This window comes from Nycticebus coucang, chromosome 16 (genome assembly GCF_027406575.1).
Source record: "Nycticebus coucang isolate mNycCou1 chromosome 16, mNycCou1.pri, whole genome shotgun sequence".
In the NCBI taxonomy this organism is placed as follows: domain Eukaryota; kingdom Metazoa; phylum Chordata; class Mammalia; order Primates; family Lorisidae; genus Nycticebus; species Nycticebus coucang.
Genome location: NC_069795.1, coordinates 47,100,943 through 47,116,555, shown reverse-complemented (window position 1 = coordinate 47,116,555; position 15,613 = coordinate 47,100,943). Strand labels below are relative to the sequence as shown.

Genomic DNA, 15,613 nt, shown 5'->3' with positions numbered 1-15,613 from the left:
TTTTTTTTAACTTTTGACTCTTTTGTAAGAACATTCAGCTTAAAACACAAACACATTATACAACTGGAAAAAGGATTTTCTTTATATCATTATTCTATAAGTTTTATTCTATTTTTAAAATTGTTTTTGTTTTACTTTTTAAACTTTTTTTTATAAAACTAAAGTCCAAACACACCCATTAGCTTGGCCTGTGCTAGGTCAGGATCATCAGTATCACTGTCTTCTATCTCCATATCTTGTCTCACTGGAAGGTCTTCAGGAGCAATAACACACATGGCATTTTCTTCTATAATATCATCTAACAGATTTGCCCGAGGCTGTTATACAGTTAACTTTTTAAAATATAAGTAGGGGTTATGGGACATAGTGTATGGCACACCTCTTGGGGGCAGGATACAAATATAAGAGGGACTTTATCCAACAAATGCAATCAGTGCAATCTATTTCTTTGTATCCTCAATGAATACCAAACAATAAAAAAAGTAAAAAATAAAATATAAGTAGAAGGAGTACCTTCTAAAATAGTAATAAAAAATGCAGTATTGTAAGTACACAAAGCAGTGACATGGTCATTTATTATTATTAGCAAATACATGTATTGAACATAACTGTGTGGCCTATATTTTTATAGGACCAGCAACATGTTATGTTTATACACCAGCATCACCATCTACACATGAGTAATGCATTGTGCTAAAACATTATGACAACTATGACATCAGTAGGTGATAGAAAAATTTTAACTCGGGCGGCGCCTGTGGCTCAGTCGGTAAGGCGCCGGCCCCATATACCGAGGGTGGCGGGTTCAAACCCGGCCCCGGCTGAACTGCAACCAAAAAATAGCCAGACGTTGTGGTGGGCGCCTGTAGTCCCAGCTACTCGGGAGGCTGAGGCAAGAGAATCACTTCAGCCTGGGAGTTGGAGGTTGCTGTGAGCTGTGTGATGCCACGGCACTCTACCGAGGGCCATAAAGTGAGACTCTGTTTCTACAAAAAAAAAAAAAAAAAAGGAAAAATTTTAACTCAATTTTAATATTTTAGGACCATTGTCATATATGTAGTCTGTCACTGACCAGAGCGGTGTTACAATATTTGAGTCTTAGCGCAGTGACACACTAATTCAAAGACTTGTTTAAATGTATTTACAAATACTTTTGGATGTCTGATGCAGCTGGAAAAGAACCTTCACGCAGAAACATTTGTCTAAATGGGAGAAGAATAACAGTTTTTAGTGGATTTCAGAACAGGATACAGCTCTTTAGCAGGTCCATACTGTGGTATAAGCAGTTCTGGCAGTTAGGCCATATGATTTCACAGACCTGTTAGGGTTGTCAAAAGTGGGAAGAAATGGAAAGATTATGGAATACTCCAATGAGAGAATCCTAACAATGACTCTTATGGTTTTGGATCAAGGCTTTGCTCTCCATAGCAGTAAATTATAAATATTAAAAAAAACAATAATTATTCCTGATAGAGATAAAGTTTCTTTTCTTTTTTTTTTTTTAAGGACATGTTTTATTTTCATAATGAATTAATCTCCACAAAGGGCATTTTTCCACACTGGTAAATAGACTTTAAATGTCTCAAGAACTTTATACCTCCTCTCCTCTCTCTGTTTGGTAGAAACAGAGATGGCAAGGAATACCATCTTGTACCATCCTTGTATGGTCCTCTCTCTGTTTTGTAGAAACAGAGATGGCAAGGAATACCATCCTTATTTACATTCCTTTTAGCACATACCTCACAGAGGCAGCACAGCACGTACCTCTGAGCATTTACCGTCAAGATTTAAAAATAGCTGGCTAGATTCAGAGCCTCAGGGCCATACAACAAATACAGGAACAATCTTAAGTTCCAGTGGGGTTTGTGGAATCAACCATAGGACAAGACCAGATCTCCCAGGGACCAAGTGAACAAAGCCAGTGTTGTCACATGACAGAGTGAGCCTAAGACTGACCCAGCCTGGGCCCTACTTGCTTGAACCTGATAGGTTGAGACTCCAGGGTAAGAATGTCTGACCATCCTTCCGCAGTCCCCTGTACCCTCTAGTAACAACAGAGGCCTCTCCATGAGATTTGTTCACAGCAGAGATGTGGTCAGTGCTCACAGAGTAGAGCTGGGAATTAAGAGTTCTGACTCTTCAACCATCAACGTTATGTTTCACACAACTGGTTAGTAAGGTATATAGTAAGCTTTTTTATTCCATCATCATTACGCTAAAACATGGTTGCTCTGGGAAAAACAAGGCCTTCTCTACACCAGCTTGATTGGTCTGAAAGGTGAGTAAGAAGTGGCTACTGGAAGGTAGTGAAAAATCATTTCATTTCTTCAAACATTTTCCTTTTCCTTTTCTGGACTCATCTTTGTCTGGTTTTAAAGGCTTTGAAGACTTTGTCTTTCTCTTGATCATAGCATCAGTTTCTATAGCATCCTGGTCTTTCTCATCAGCTTGAGAGTCATCCTCACGTAACTCTTCATTATATTCAGAATCCAGTGATGGGCCTGTGCTGTGTCTCGATGTCTTTACTGCCTGAAGTGAATATGGAGTAAGGTGGGCTTCCTTATTGTAAGCTCTTGTGAAGGCTGCTTTCACCTTGGGATCCAGCTTGGAAAAGAGACCAGGTGTGCCACCCCAGCTGCTAATTTCCATGATATTCTCAAAGTCTTCTTTCATCAAGTAATACGTGTCCATAAGTGCAACAACATCCTGGACTCCTTCTACCCCTTGTGAGGTCAAGGGCTGTACAAGTGCAACCCTCATGTGTGACAGATAATCCAAGTTTACAGTCCTTTTGCTGGAGTAAGTTCTGAGACTCATGTGCAATGCTAGGTCCTGAGTGATACGATCATGTTTGCCTGTAGATGAGTGCTTCCCCAGCCAGCTCGGAAAGCTAGGAAACTGGGTCATGTAGCCCCTCATCAACTCTCCAGAAAGAACACTGGCATAAATGGCCTGTGTAGGCAAAAGAGTCCAGTTTTGCTTACTCCGGATCTGACTGTCCACTAAGTCCCCATCACATATGCTATCTGCTGCTCGGCTTAAAAGCATCAAGTGCTTTTTCATGTCACCCCCTGCAGCTAGAGGCTTCACATGTAGGTAGTTCTCCTGGACAAACAGGGTGCTATTTAATAATCATGAAAAAAGAGATCTGACTTATCCATAAGTGACATATGAGCAGTGTCCTCTCCAGCTGCAAACACTTTCCTGGCAACATGAAATGGGCCCAGTTTGATATCCTTTTTGGCTCTATGATAATCAGCCTTGGCCTGGTCATAGGTCAATGCCTTATTTCCTGCACACCACATACTCAGATTATGTAAAACCTGTCTGATATCTTGATTGGCTCCCAAAATTATTTCATTCATAGCTGGAGGGGGAATCTTTAAACCCTCTTTGAATGCAATAGACATCATAGCACCCTTAATCTGTTCAACCTGAGGTCTTTGAAAATGAAGATCAGAACAATAGTGAACCAAAGAGCGGATCCTGGGATGATTTCTATCATTGCACATACATATAATGGGGATTTTAGTATGTTTTATGAGGCCAATTAATTCCTGAATCCCTCCTCTGTCCTCACTGCCTGCCATGCCATCCACCTCGTCCATGATGAGGGCGTGCTTCATGCTTCCTAAGGAGGCTGCTCCATCTGAATAGAAGCCTTTGATGCTGGTATTATCCAGGGTCTCGGCAACAACTGCCTTCAAACTGTTTTTACTCCGAGTATCACTTGCATTCAGTTCCACGTAGGTATATCCCAATTCCTGACACACCAGAGAAGCTGTGGTGGTTTTGCCAACACCTGGGGGCCCTGAGAGTAATGCTGCTTTAAAGCTAGAGCCGTCATCTTTGCCAGCGAATTTACCAAACTTTGTTGCGTGTTTCTTATCTTCTGAAGAACTCTCGTGCCAGTTTCGAAGCCAGCGTAGGAGTTTGTTGGCACAGCTCTGGTCACCTTGTTGTCCGATCATGGTCTTAAGTGAGGTTGGCTTATATTTATCTACCTTGTTTTCCACCTTGTTTTCACTGCTGTCATCAGCCGAGTTCCTAGCCTTTGGCTCCTCGGTCACCTGCTTCTTGAAGTCCAGGCCTCTCCTAAACTCACTTGTTTCCTTTTGTACCGGCTTTACAGAAATGTCCCTTTTCGGCGTCAGCTTCTTTTTTTTAGATTCTGATTCCCTTTTGGTTGGACTCATTTTTCTTTTTCCTTGTTCATTTTTTTGGGGTGTTTTCACCAATGTGGACTTTTCTTTCTTCATCTCGGCTTCAAATACTGTTTCATACTTGGACTTCTTGCCTGGCATAGTTCGGATCAGATTCAGTAGGCCATCTTCATCAATAATTTTTGTCCCCAAGGCTGCTGCCTTATCACTCTTGGACTGTCCACTGTCACGGCCCATGACAAGGTAGCTGGTTTTCTTGCTGACATTTCCTGTTACTTTCCCCCCTATAACGTTCAATTAGAGACTTGGCTTCATCTCGTTCAATGGACTCCAGCATGCCTGTGATTACAAATATGAGGACTTCCAAGCAATTTTCGGCTCCCTTTGGTATTTCTTTGGAGCCCAAAGCTTTGGGACCCTCTCGATTTAAATAACTTCGATAAGCTTGATAATTACTCTGTTTCTTTTCAGCATCTTCAGGACTTACAGACTCTTTTTTAGCTGGAGAACTTTTGTTTTTCTTAGGAGTTTTTGTCTCTCCTTTCAATTCAATGGCATTGTCTTTCCTTTTTGAGGTTGCAGGCTCTGTTTCTTTATAAGAGCTCTCTTTTTTATTCGTAAGAGCCAGCTTAGAACTGGCCTTTGAGAAGAGGACTCGCCTGTTTTGTGAGTTGATGGCTTGCAATGTTGCTGAGTTTCTATTAAACTTTCACATGTACTTTGCTTCTTAGGACTGTAGCTCTTTCTTTCATCTGAAAATTGTTCTGTTCTTACTTTATGAGGATATTTATGTTTTTCTGCTTTACTTAAATTGGCTTGGACAGATGAAAATGTCTCTCCCTCTTCTGTGTCCTTTAGAGCCTTTTTAGTCTTGGGCTCCTCATCTAATATGGCCAATGTTCTGGCAAACTCTTCATCTTCATGCAGCTGCCGCTCCAGCTCTGCATCTTCATCAAGCTGCAGCTGCTTGGCGATGGCTTCATCATTTAATGCAGAATCATCTGTGTTTTCTGGAGGCTCTTTCCTTTTGCTTGCCACCATCTTCTTATCTGATCTTTGGACACTTCTAGTTCCAAAATAATCCAACACTGATGTGGGTGTAAGCTTTATTGTTGATAAAGGCTTATTCTTGGTCTTGGTGTTTTCTTCATTCTTGTTCGTGTTTGATGCTCCAAGATAACTATTTGCAGATCCTCCATTCTCTTTTGACTTAGAGGCTGTCTTTTTACAGATAAAGTCGTCGTCTTCATCTGTTTCTGAAATGTACGTAACAGGATCCTGCCGTAAAATTTTACCACGTTTAGAAGACAATGGCAATTTTTCTTGCTTTTTGGCATTTTTTACCTGTGTTGTCTCCTCTGATTCTGAATCTGAATCATAGACGATCCTCTTTTTCTTGTTTGGTTGCTTCTGTTTGGAGACATCCTCCTTAGAAGAACTATTTACCTTGATTTCCTTTATTCCTTTCTTTGTTTTTAATGTTTCTTCAGCAGACTTTGTTTTCTCAATCTTCTTTACAGTTTCACTTCCAAGTTTCTTTCCACCCGGTATAACTCCAAAAAATTTCCTAATGTCCTTATTCCTTCTGGAGGAAATGAGAATTTCCCTTTTGAAATTACACAGTGATTCTTCACTCCAACAGTGGTGATTGTTTAAACACACACAGAAAAGGGGAGATGGTGCATATGCACCCTAGAAACACCAGGACTGTACATTAATCATCAGGTTAAAGCAAGCAGTGGTTTTCAACCTGCTTTGGGACCACATGTACTTCAAACCACAAAGAAAAAACAAAACATAATTGGGAGGATGAACTGCTGGTAACATTGCATTGAGCTCTCTGATGTTTGTAAAAAACCTGCACTGCCAGGCCACAGCACTGCTACACATTTCCTTTCTATGCAATTCCGCCCGCTCACATCTCCTTTCTTTTCCTTTCTCATTATTTTACCTCCTCCTCTATGCTCCCCATACTGATGGCAGCATAAAACTAAAAGAAATTGCAAAATCTTGATCTAACTCAGTCTACACTAAAAATCTAAACTTTTTGGCTTGGTGCCTGTGGCTCAAGCGGGTAAGGCGCCAGCCACATACACCTGAGCTGGCAGGTTCGAATCCAGCCCTGGCCTGTAGAGATAGAGTTAGAGTTTCTGACACTAGGGCATTAAGTGGTTAAGGGAAAAGGCCTGCCAATCATAACTAACTAGGAATTTGTCAGACTAAGTATGAGACTGGGTGGGCCCAGAAGAAATTCCTTAAAAGAGACATATTCAAGGATCAATTATTAGCAGGGCACAGAATACCAAAGCTGCACAAGCAAGTGACCCAGAACCCCATGTCATCTACCACCATTATACTGACACTCCTTCCTCAGCTTACATATCTGGTTTCAAAAGGCCAAGTTTGGCTCTTAGGTAGTCAGCTTGGAATGTTCATGCAAGCCAAGACATCTTGTTTCTGAACTATAGTTTAGTTTGACTTTGAACATCATCCATAAGGAGAAATCTTCCCTTCTGGCAGTGAAATGATTACCTGTTTCCACTGTATAGAAGAAAAAGTCCCAAGGTAAACATGTAGATTAAGGGTGGAAGTGAATAGGTAGGATGTTGTCAGTGGCTACAGTGGGTCAGATTTGAGGAAGGGGCATGTGGATGAATGTACTGGAGTGAGTATTAAGTGAGGAGGCCTTCACATTACATTTAAATTCCCAAGAGAGTATCATGGAAGAGCCACTAAACAGCAAAGTAAAGAGAATCTCAAGTCTGATCTCGGTGAAATGACATCATCCAATTCTGATCTTCTACAATTCTAGTGCTAGCCGAGAGGGCAAAGTGGCTATAGTGTTTGCATGGGGGCATAACATGCCTAACAACATGGGCTCTGACTTTCCAAGTTTGATAGAGCAGCTGTTTCTCCAAGATTTCAGATCTGACAACAGGAGAGACCAATATGCCTACCACAATATGGTAACATCCACAAGCCAATTGGTTAGACCCTTGGCAGCAAGTTGACTACTGTTAATGCCTTTTATTTTGAAGAGAGTAGAAGGTTACGTTGACCGAAGTTATCAAAATCCAGGCATTGGATACTTTTCCTTTCTTCAAGTTCTGAAAAAGCACCCTATCTGAGACTGAAAGAGTGATGTATAAAATTACATTTGACCAAGAAACTTTGATTACAGCAAAGATAAAATGGTAATAGGCAATGACTTATACACGCTTTCTTTCTTTCTATTTTCAATTTCAATAGATTTAGTGGTTACAAATGTTTTTTGTTACTCAGATGAAATCATACAAATCCTACTCTTAATCTACAAAGTCAGTGTCACTCTAATACCAATATTTGAATCGTGTACATTGTACCCAATAAGTCATTTTTTATCCCTCATCTCCTTCTCACTTTCCTCCTTTCTGAGTCTCCAATTTTCATTATGCCTCTTTGTATGACTATATATATTCTTAGCTTAGCTCCTACTTATGAACATGCAGTATTTGTTTTTTCATTCCTGAGATACTTCATTTAGAATAGTGACCTCCAGTTCCATCAATACTGCAAGATGCAGTATTTTATTCTTTTATATAGCTGAGTAGTGTTTCATGATATACATATACCACATTTTCATTATCCATTCACTAGTTGATGGGCACTTAAGAGGATTCCATACCTTTTTCACTTGTGAATTATGCTGTGATACACATTTGAGTGCAGTTGTCATTTTTATAAAATGACTTATTTTCCTTTGGGAAGGTACCCATTAGTGGGATTCCTGGATAAAATGGTAGGTCTATTTTTGATTCTTTGGGAAATACTAATTTCCATATTTACACCTCCAATAACAGTGTATAAGCATTATTTTTTCACTGCATCCAAGACAATGCCTATTGTTTTTTGACTTCTTATTATGGTCATTCTGGTCATTCTGGCTGGTTGAGACGGGATTTAATTTGCATTTTAATGACTATTAGTGATGTTGAGCATCTTTTCTTATGCTTTTTGGTCATTTGCAAATATGTATCTTCTTTTGTCTGTTCATGTCTTTTGCTCACTTTCTAAAATTTCAAGTGACTATGAGGCTAGAAATGATTAGGTTACATTGTTTGCACTTCTAGGATATAGTTTAAGCTGTAGTTGAGCCTTTCATCAAGGATTTTGCAGTATACCCTTACATTGTACACATTAGGTGAGAGCTTACCAATCCTCTTCCCTCCTTTTCTCTCCCCCCCCCACAATATACTTATACTTGTGTTTTTCTCCAGTGTAGGAGTGTAGTTGTATTTATATTGGTTTTGAGTATATTGAACACTTGCTTTTCCATTCTTGTGATACTTTACTAAGAAGAATGTGCTTCCTCCTCCTCCTCCCCCTCCTCCTCCTCCTCTTCTTCTTTTATGACTTGCTTGAGTTTCTTATGGAGTCTGGATATTAGCCTTTTGTAAGATGTATTGTTTGTGAATATTTTCTCCCACTCTGTAGATTATCTATTTATTTTATTGTTATTTCCTTTGATTTGCAGCTATTTAATTTAATTAAGTCAATTTATGCATTTTTGGTTTTGCTCTATTTGCTTTTGGGCTCATTGCTTAGGTGAATGTTCAGCAGAGTTTTTCCTAAGTTTTCTTCTAAAATTTTTATGGTCTTATGTTTTACATTTAAGTCTTTAATTCATCTTGGGTTAATTATTTTATATGGTGAGAGGTGGGGATCTAATTTCATTCTTCTGTATGCGGCAATCCGTTTTTCCCAGAACCATTAATTGAATAGGGTGTCCTCTCCACAGTGTTTTATTGTCTGCTTTGTTGAAGATCAGTTGGTTGCTGGTAGATGGTTTTATTTTTGTGTTCTCTGTTCTGTCCATTTTTCTATGTCTGTACCATGCTCTTTTGGTTGTGATAGACTTGTATAATTTGGTATGATGCCTCCAGATCTGTTCTTTTTGCTTAGGACTGTCTTGGTTATTGGAAGTCTTTTTTTCAGTTCCATATGAAATTTAGGATTGTTTTGTACAATACTGTCAAAAATTATGTTGTATGTTGGTGAATTGTATGAATATATAAACTACTTTGGGCAATATGGGCATTTTAATTATATTGGTTCTTCCTGTTTTGCAATTGTTTGTGTCATCTCTGATTTCTTTCGTCAGTGTTTCAATCAGAAATGAAAAGGGAGATATTGCAATGGATACCACCAAAATCTAAAAGCTACTCTGAGAGTACTATGAACACATCTATGCACAGAAACTAGAAAAGCTAGAAGAAATAGATAAATTTTTGGAAACATACTACCCACTCAAGCTTGAATCCATTTAAATAGAAATCCCAAACAGATCAATACTGAGTAGCAAGATTGAATCAATAATGAAGAATCACCAGACAACCAAAAAGCATAGAAAAGGATTCACGGTTGAATTATGCCATGCTTACAAAGAATAACTAGCACAAGTCTTATTGAAACTGGTCCATAACATTCATCAATAATGAGCTAAATGCTCTCTAATTTGTTCTACAAAGTCAGTGTCACTCTATTACCAAAACCAGGATAGGACACACATACACAAAGAAAACTGTAGTCCAATATTCCTCAGGAAGACTGATGCAGAATATACTCAACAAATTACTAACAAACCAAATCCAAAGTACATGAAAAAAATAATTTGCCAATGTAAAATAGGTTTCAAAGTAAAGGAATGTATATATGGTTCAACCATGAAAGTTAATATATGTGATTCATCACATAAACCATAGCAAAAAGAGACCATGTGATAATCTGAATAGACATAGAAAAAGCCGTTAATAAAATCCAGCACCTTTAATGATAAAAACCCTTAACAAACTTCTAAATAATAAAAATGCACAGCCAACATCATACCAAATGGGAAAAAATTGAAAGCATTCCCATTTAGAACTGGAGTGCAACAAAGGTGCCTACTGTCATCACTTCTATTTATCACAATATTCCAGTCCTACCCAGAACAATCAGGCAAGAGAAAGAAATAAAGGGCATTTATGTAAGAAGAAAGGGATTCAACCATCTCTGTTTGCTGATCATATGATCTTATATATAGAAAACCCCAGAGATTCCTCCAAAAGACTCCTAGAATTGATAAATGAATTCAGTAAAGTCTTGTGTTACAAAATCAATGTACACAAATCAGAAGCATTTTCTGTCTATTATTAACAACCAAGCTGAGAATTAAATCAAGAACTTAATCCCATTTATAATAGTTGCGAAAATTTATTCTTTTACAATATGCTTAACCAAAGGGGTGAAAGATTTCTACATGGTACTCTGTTTCTATCATACGTAAGATTACACAGAAGTTCTCCTGACTTAACAAATTGATAAAACGGTTTTCCTAAGCTAAAATTGAAATCTCAGAACTTTATTCTCCAAGGTGAAGTATACTAAAACAAAGGAACAAATATTCCTCTCACCAAAACAATGATAACTATATGGTAAGACGTTCTCATTGGACAGAAATAGTATTTGAAACTAAAATCCAAGAAAAGTTAGGAGAATAATACAAGAACTGAATATACCTATTGAGATTGAAATATAGCTGGGATCATAGATCTAGAAAAGTGAATCTTTGTAAAAGTGTTAGAATTTTAAGACAAAAATCAATTATCTGCACCTTCAAGTAGAAAGACAACTTCACTTCTGAAGAAAGTAAATCAGGTTGGCATTTGGCTTCTCAAAAGCAAAATATAAACAAGATAAGTGTGGATCCACATTTTCAGTAAACTCAAAGGGAAAAGTGTAAGTCCAGATTTTTTTCCCATTTACTAGCTACTTGTGGCAAGGAAGGGGAAAGAAAACTCCACCCACCTCTGGCTGGGGGAACCCACCCTGGAACATCACTCTGGGGGCACAGTGAAGCAGGAGCCAGTGGGGAGGTCTACAGCTGAGGAAAAACAACACAGAAGGTGAGTGCTTAGAAATGGATGGTGATCAGCCAGCTAGCCCACTTGTGGAGGAATAGGGACAAGAAAGGGCTGAACTGCAGTTTTTTGATTTTGGGCTAATCTGCTCACTTGAGGCAGCCTTTGAGGACATAAACAAGTGGGTGGACTTAGTGTTCAGGAGCTGGAATTGAATACTAGATGGGAGGGGGTGTAGATCTCCCATTAGTTTGGCTAGAAGCTGGGCACAGGCAAATGTGGGAAGGCTGTATGGGCAAAATAGTCTGCAGGGTCCTAGGGCATGGCTGATTTTGGCATACCTGCTCAGCGCAGGCATCAATCCTTGGGGGTCAACTGAGCAACCCTGGGAATTGTTATCAGGGGGCACTGTGTGATTTCCTAAGGAGTCTGGTAAGAGCTTTAAGACCCTAGTCCTACAGGGACTGAATGCTGATTGAAGGCAACTAAATCATGGAGACAGGACTAATCCCTTCCTTTGCAACTAGAGAGTGGCTTCCAGCCTTAATTTTTCACAGCAAAACAGCAATATATATATACACACATTGGTCTGGCTCAAGGAGGTCACAAGCTCACAGAATAGGGTACCTCTTTAGCTTAGCCTTTGGAAAGACAGTAATGTCAGGTCTCCACTGCAATGTACTGCTGAATGTCTAAAGTTTTTGTTTTTTTCTCTTTCCATGTTTGGTGGAGGTGGGATCTTCCTTTTGTACAGCAGATAAGGGGCTCTTGACTTCGAAGGAATGGTCCAATATGACCCCCCAAAGTCCTAGAGTTGTGGGTCAGGCAATAGCATGGTACTGAACAACACTATTTCTCCTGTCATTCTCTTTCTCTTCTTTTACCCCCTCTTTTTCTTTCTTTCTTCTCTCTCTCTTTTTTTCTTTACCCCCTCTTTTTCTTTTTCTCTCTTTTCTCCCTTCTCACTCTTTATCCTTCTCTTCCTTTTGGCCTTATACCAAAAGACCACTTCAACACCTGAGCTCTGAGACAAGGTAATTTAAAGTGAAGGAGGCAATCAGAAGAAAAAAGTAGGAGAAGGAAGTGAATAAGAAGAAAAATCACATGAGGAGGAGCCAACAGAAAAGTTCTGGCAACATGAAAAACCAAAACAAAGCAATCCTTCCAAGGGACCATGAAACAGCTACCACAGAGGATTCCACCTATAAGAAATAATGGAAATGACAGAAAGGGAATTTAAAATATGGATGGCAAAGGCAGTAAAGGGAACTAATGACAAAGTAGAAAAAACAGAACCAAAAAATGGGTGAAAGATATGCAGAATATAGAAAGGCTATGTGGAATCAATAATAGAACTTAAAGATGCAGTAGAAAGTATCAGTAACAGATCAAACTATGAGAAGAAAGAAGTGCAGAACTAGAGGATAAATCTCTTGAGCTAACCCAAGCATTTGAAGAGTCAGAAAAGAAGAGAGAGAAAGGAGAACATTCACTAGAGAATTATGGAACTTCACGAAGTATTCAAACATATGAATCATAGTGATCCCCAAAGGAGAAGAAGAATGTCCCTGAATAGACAGGATCCTGGGCCAGAAAAGGACATTAGTGGAAAATTGTTAAAATCCAAAATAAAAGCTGTAGTTTAATTAATAATATTGCATGACTGTTAACAGCTCAGTTTAGATGTTCACATCTAAAGCACTTGGGGGAAGTGTAGGTGGGAACTCTGTGCCATCTTATAAACTTAAAGTCAATAATAAAAAGTAAATAAAAAGTATAAACAAGTAAATAGAGGAGAAGGGAGAGAGCTAGAATAGAAGATGCAGCTGTTGACTGGTATGTTGCTCTCCAATTGTCATATAAGAACTACAGGTAGTCAAAGAATAATTTAAAGAAGAGAAACCAAATATGCATTATGAATACAAAAACAGGGGAGTGGGTATTTAACAAAGGTATTAAAATAAAGATAATAACTAAAACAAAAATGTAAGCTATATTAACTACCAAAAGAAATATTTTAAGAAGCAACTAAAATGAGCTATATAAAGAAACAGTAAATCTAATACTGTAGGAAAATATTAATAAAGTAATATGACAGAATTTGGACCAAACACATCAGTCACTGAAGTTAATATAAATGAATTTGACTGAATAATTACAAGTAAAAAAAAAATTTAGATTTGCTCAAAAAGGAAAATACAGTTCTATACTTTGTACAATAAACATAGATAAAACACAGTTACTCAAAAAGGATAACTCTGACTAAAAATGGGTGAGTATAGATGTATCAGATCAAGTACTAGAAAAAGTTTCAATACCTATGGATATGAATACATGCAACATATAAACCCAAACATATATAGCCATTGGAGTAAGAAAGGAAGGAAATAAGGGCATGCACATTTGCATTTGATTTTTTGCTACTTTTAAAAAGAAACACAGTAAACACAGATCAATAACCAGTGAAAATTTTACTTACAGGACCTCTCTATGGTATGTTTAATTATCCTAGAAATCATATCCCAGAAAGTGAGAAATATGTCATAGACCACTGGATTCTAACAGAAGGACTCAGGAACAAATTTTATGTTTTTGACTTGAGTTTTTTTGGGTTAATGAATGATAATTAAAATGTATTTAATTAGGAAAAAATATAAAATTTATTAGTTTATAATTGCAGTTTTTAAATGTTAATGATTTTTATAGGTATTAGGGAAATACTTATTCTGAAACTGATATTTAGGCTTATTAATTCTGTCTTTACTATGAAAATTTTATGTTCTATATACTCAATTTGTCTTCAATGAGAAAGTAAAACTTTAAATTTTTAAAGAGACAGAGAGAGAGAGAGACAGAACAACAAAGAAGGAGGGAGGAAGGAAAACAAATAGAGGAACAGAAGAAAAATAACAAGAAAAAAAGAGAATAGAAAAAAACAGAGGAGATGCGCTTGCCCCTGCTCCGGGCGGCCGTGCGCCTTCCCTGGAGTCTCCCAGACGCCCGAGGCGGCAGCAGCGGCTGCGCAGTGCTGGAGCGGAGCCAGAGGACTGCGCCCCTGGGATCTGGCGCCCAGAGTCCACAGGCACGAGAACTTAAACAGCAAGAGGAAGTGAAAGGAAAATTAGGGCAAGGAAACAGATAAAAGAAATCACACATGAGGAAGAATCAGCAGAAAACTCCAGGCAACATGAAGAACCAGTCCAGAACAACCCTGCCAAGGGACCATGAGGTAGCTGCTGCAGAGGATTCCACCTATAAAGAAATGTTAGGAATGACAGAAAGGGAATTTAGAATACACATGTTGAAAACAATGAGAGAAATAATGGAAACAATGAAGGAAACTGCTAATAAAGTGGAAAATAACCAAAAGGAAATCCAAAAACAGAATCAAATAAGAGATGAACGATATGAAGAATATAAACAGGATGTAGCAGAGCTGAAGGAACTGAAACAGTCAATTAGGGAACTTAAAGATGCAATGGAAAGTATCAGCAACAGGTTAGACCATGCAGAAGAAAGAATTTCAGAGGTAGAAGACAAAGTTTTTGAGACAACTCAGATAGTAAAAGAGGCAGAAAAGAAGAGAGAGAAAGCAGAACGTTCACTGTCAGAATTATGGGACTTTATGAAGCATTCCAACATACGAGTTATAGGAATTCCAGAAGGGGAAGAAGAATGCCCCAGAGGAATGGAAGCCATACTAGAGAATATTATAAAAGAAAATTTCCCAAACATCACCAAAGATTCTGACACACTGCTTTCAGAGGGATATCGGACCCCAGGTCGCCTCAACTCTAACCGAGCTTCTCCAAGACACATTGTGATGAACCTGTCCAAAGTCAAGACAAAAGAAAAGATTCTGCAAGCTGCCAGAAGTAAGCACCAGTTGACCTACAGGGGCAAATCCATCAGAGTTACTGCAGACTTCTCTAATGAAACTTTCCAAGCAAGAAGACAATGGTCATCTACCTTTCATCTACTTAAACAGAACAATTGTCAGCCCAGAATTCTGTACCCTGCTAAGCTAAGCTTCAAAATTGATGGAGAAATCAAATCATTTACGGATATACAAACATTGAGGAAATTCGCCACAACAAGACCAGCTCCAGGAAATACTTCAACCTGTTCTGCACACTGACCACCACAATGGATCAGCAGCAAAGTAAGAACTCAGAAATCAAAGGACAGAGCCTAACCTCCACACTGATGCAAAAGACAAAACTAAGCAATGGACTCTCACAAAATAAGACGAATAGAATATTACCACACTTATCAATTATCTCAATAAATGTTAATGGCTTGAATTCCCCACTGAAGAGACATAGATTGGTTGACTGGATTAAAAAACACAAGCCATCCATTTGCTGTCTGCAAGAAACACACCTGGCTTCAAAAGACAAATTAAAGCTCCGAGTCAAGGGTTGGAAGACAATTTTTCAGGCAAACGGAATTCAGAAGAAAAGAGGAGTTGCAATCTTACTTTCAGATACATGTGGATTTAAAGCAACTAAAATCAAAAAAGACAAAGATGGTCACTTTATATTGGTCAAGGGAAAAATACAACAAGAAGAC

General features: G+C 38.4%; 1 protein-coding gene across 1 annotated transcript; it reads right to left on the bottom strand.

Moving 5' to 3' along the window:
* Positions 1–1,864: 1,864 nt before the first annotated feature.
* On the bottom strand, positions 1,865–6,135 carry LOC128567420 (replication factor C subunit 1-like). Its single transcript, XM_053564616.1, is given in 5 exon segments — positions 1,865–3,116; positions 3,119–4,448; positions 4,450–4,808; positions 4,811–5,855; positions 6,115–6,135. Coding segments are annotated over 5 exon segments (3,552 nt in total). The 3' UTR covers positions 1,865–2,319.
* Between the last annotated feature and the right edge of the window lie 9,478 nt (positions 6,136–15,613).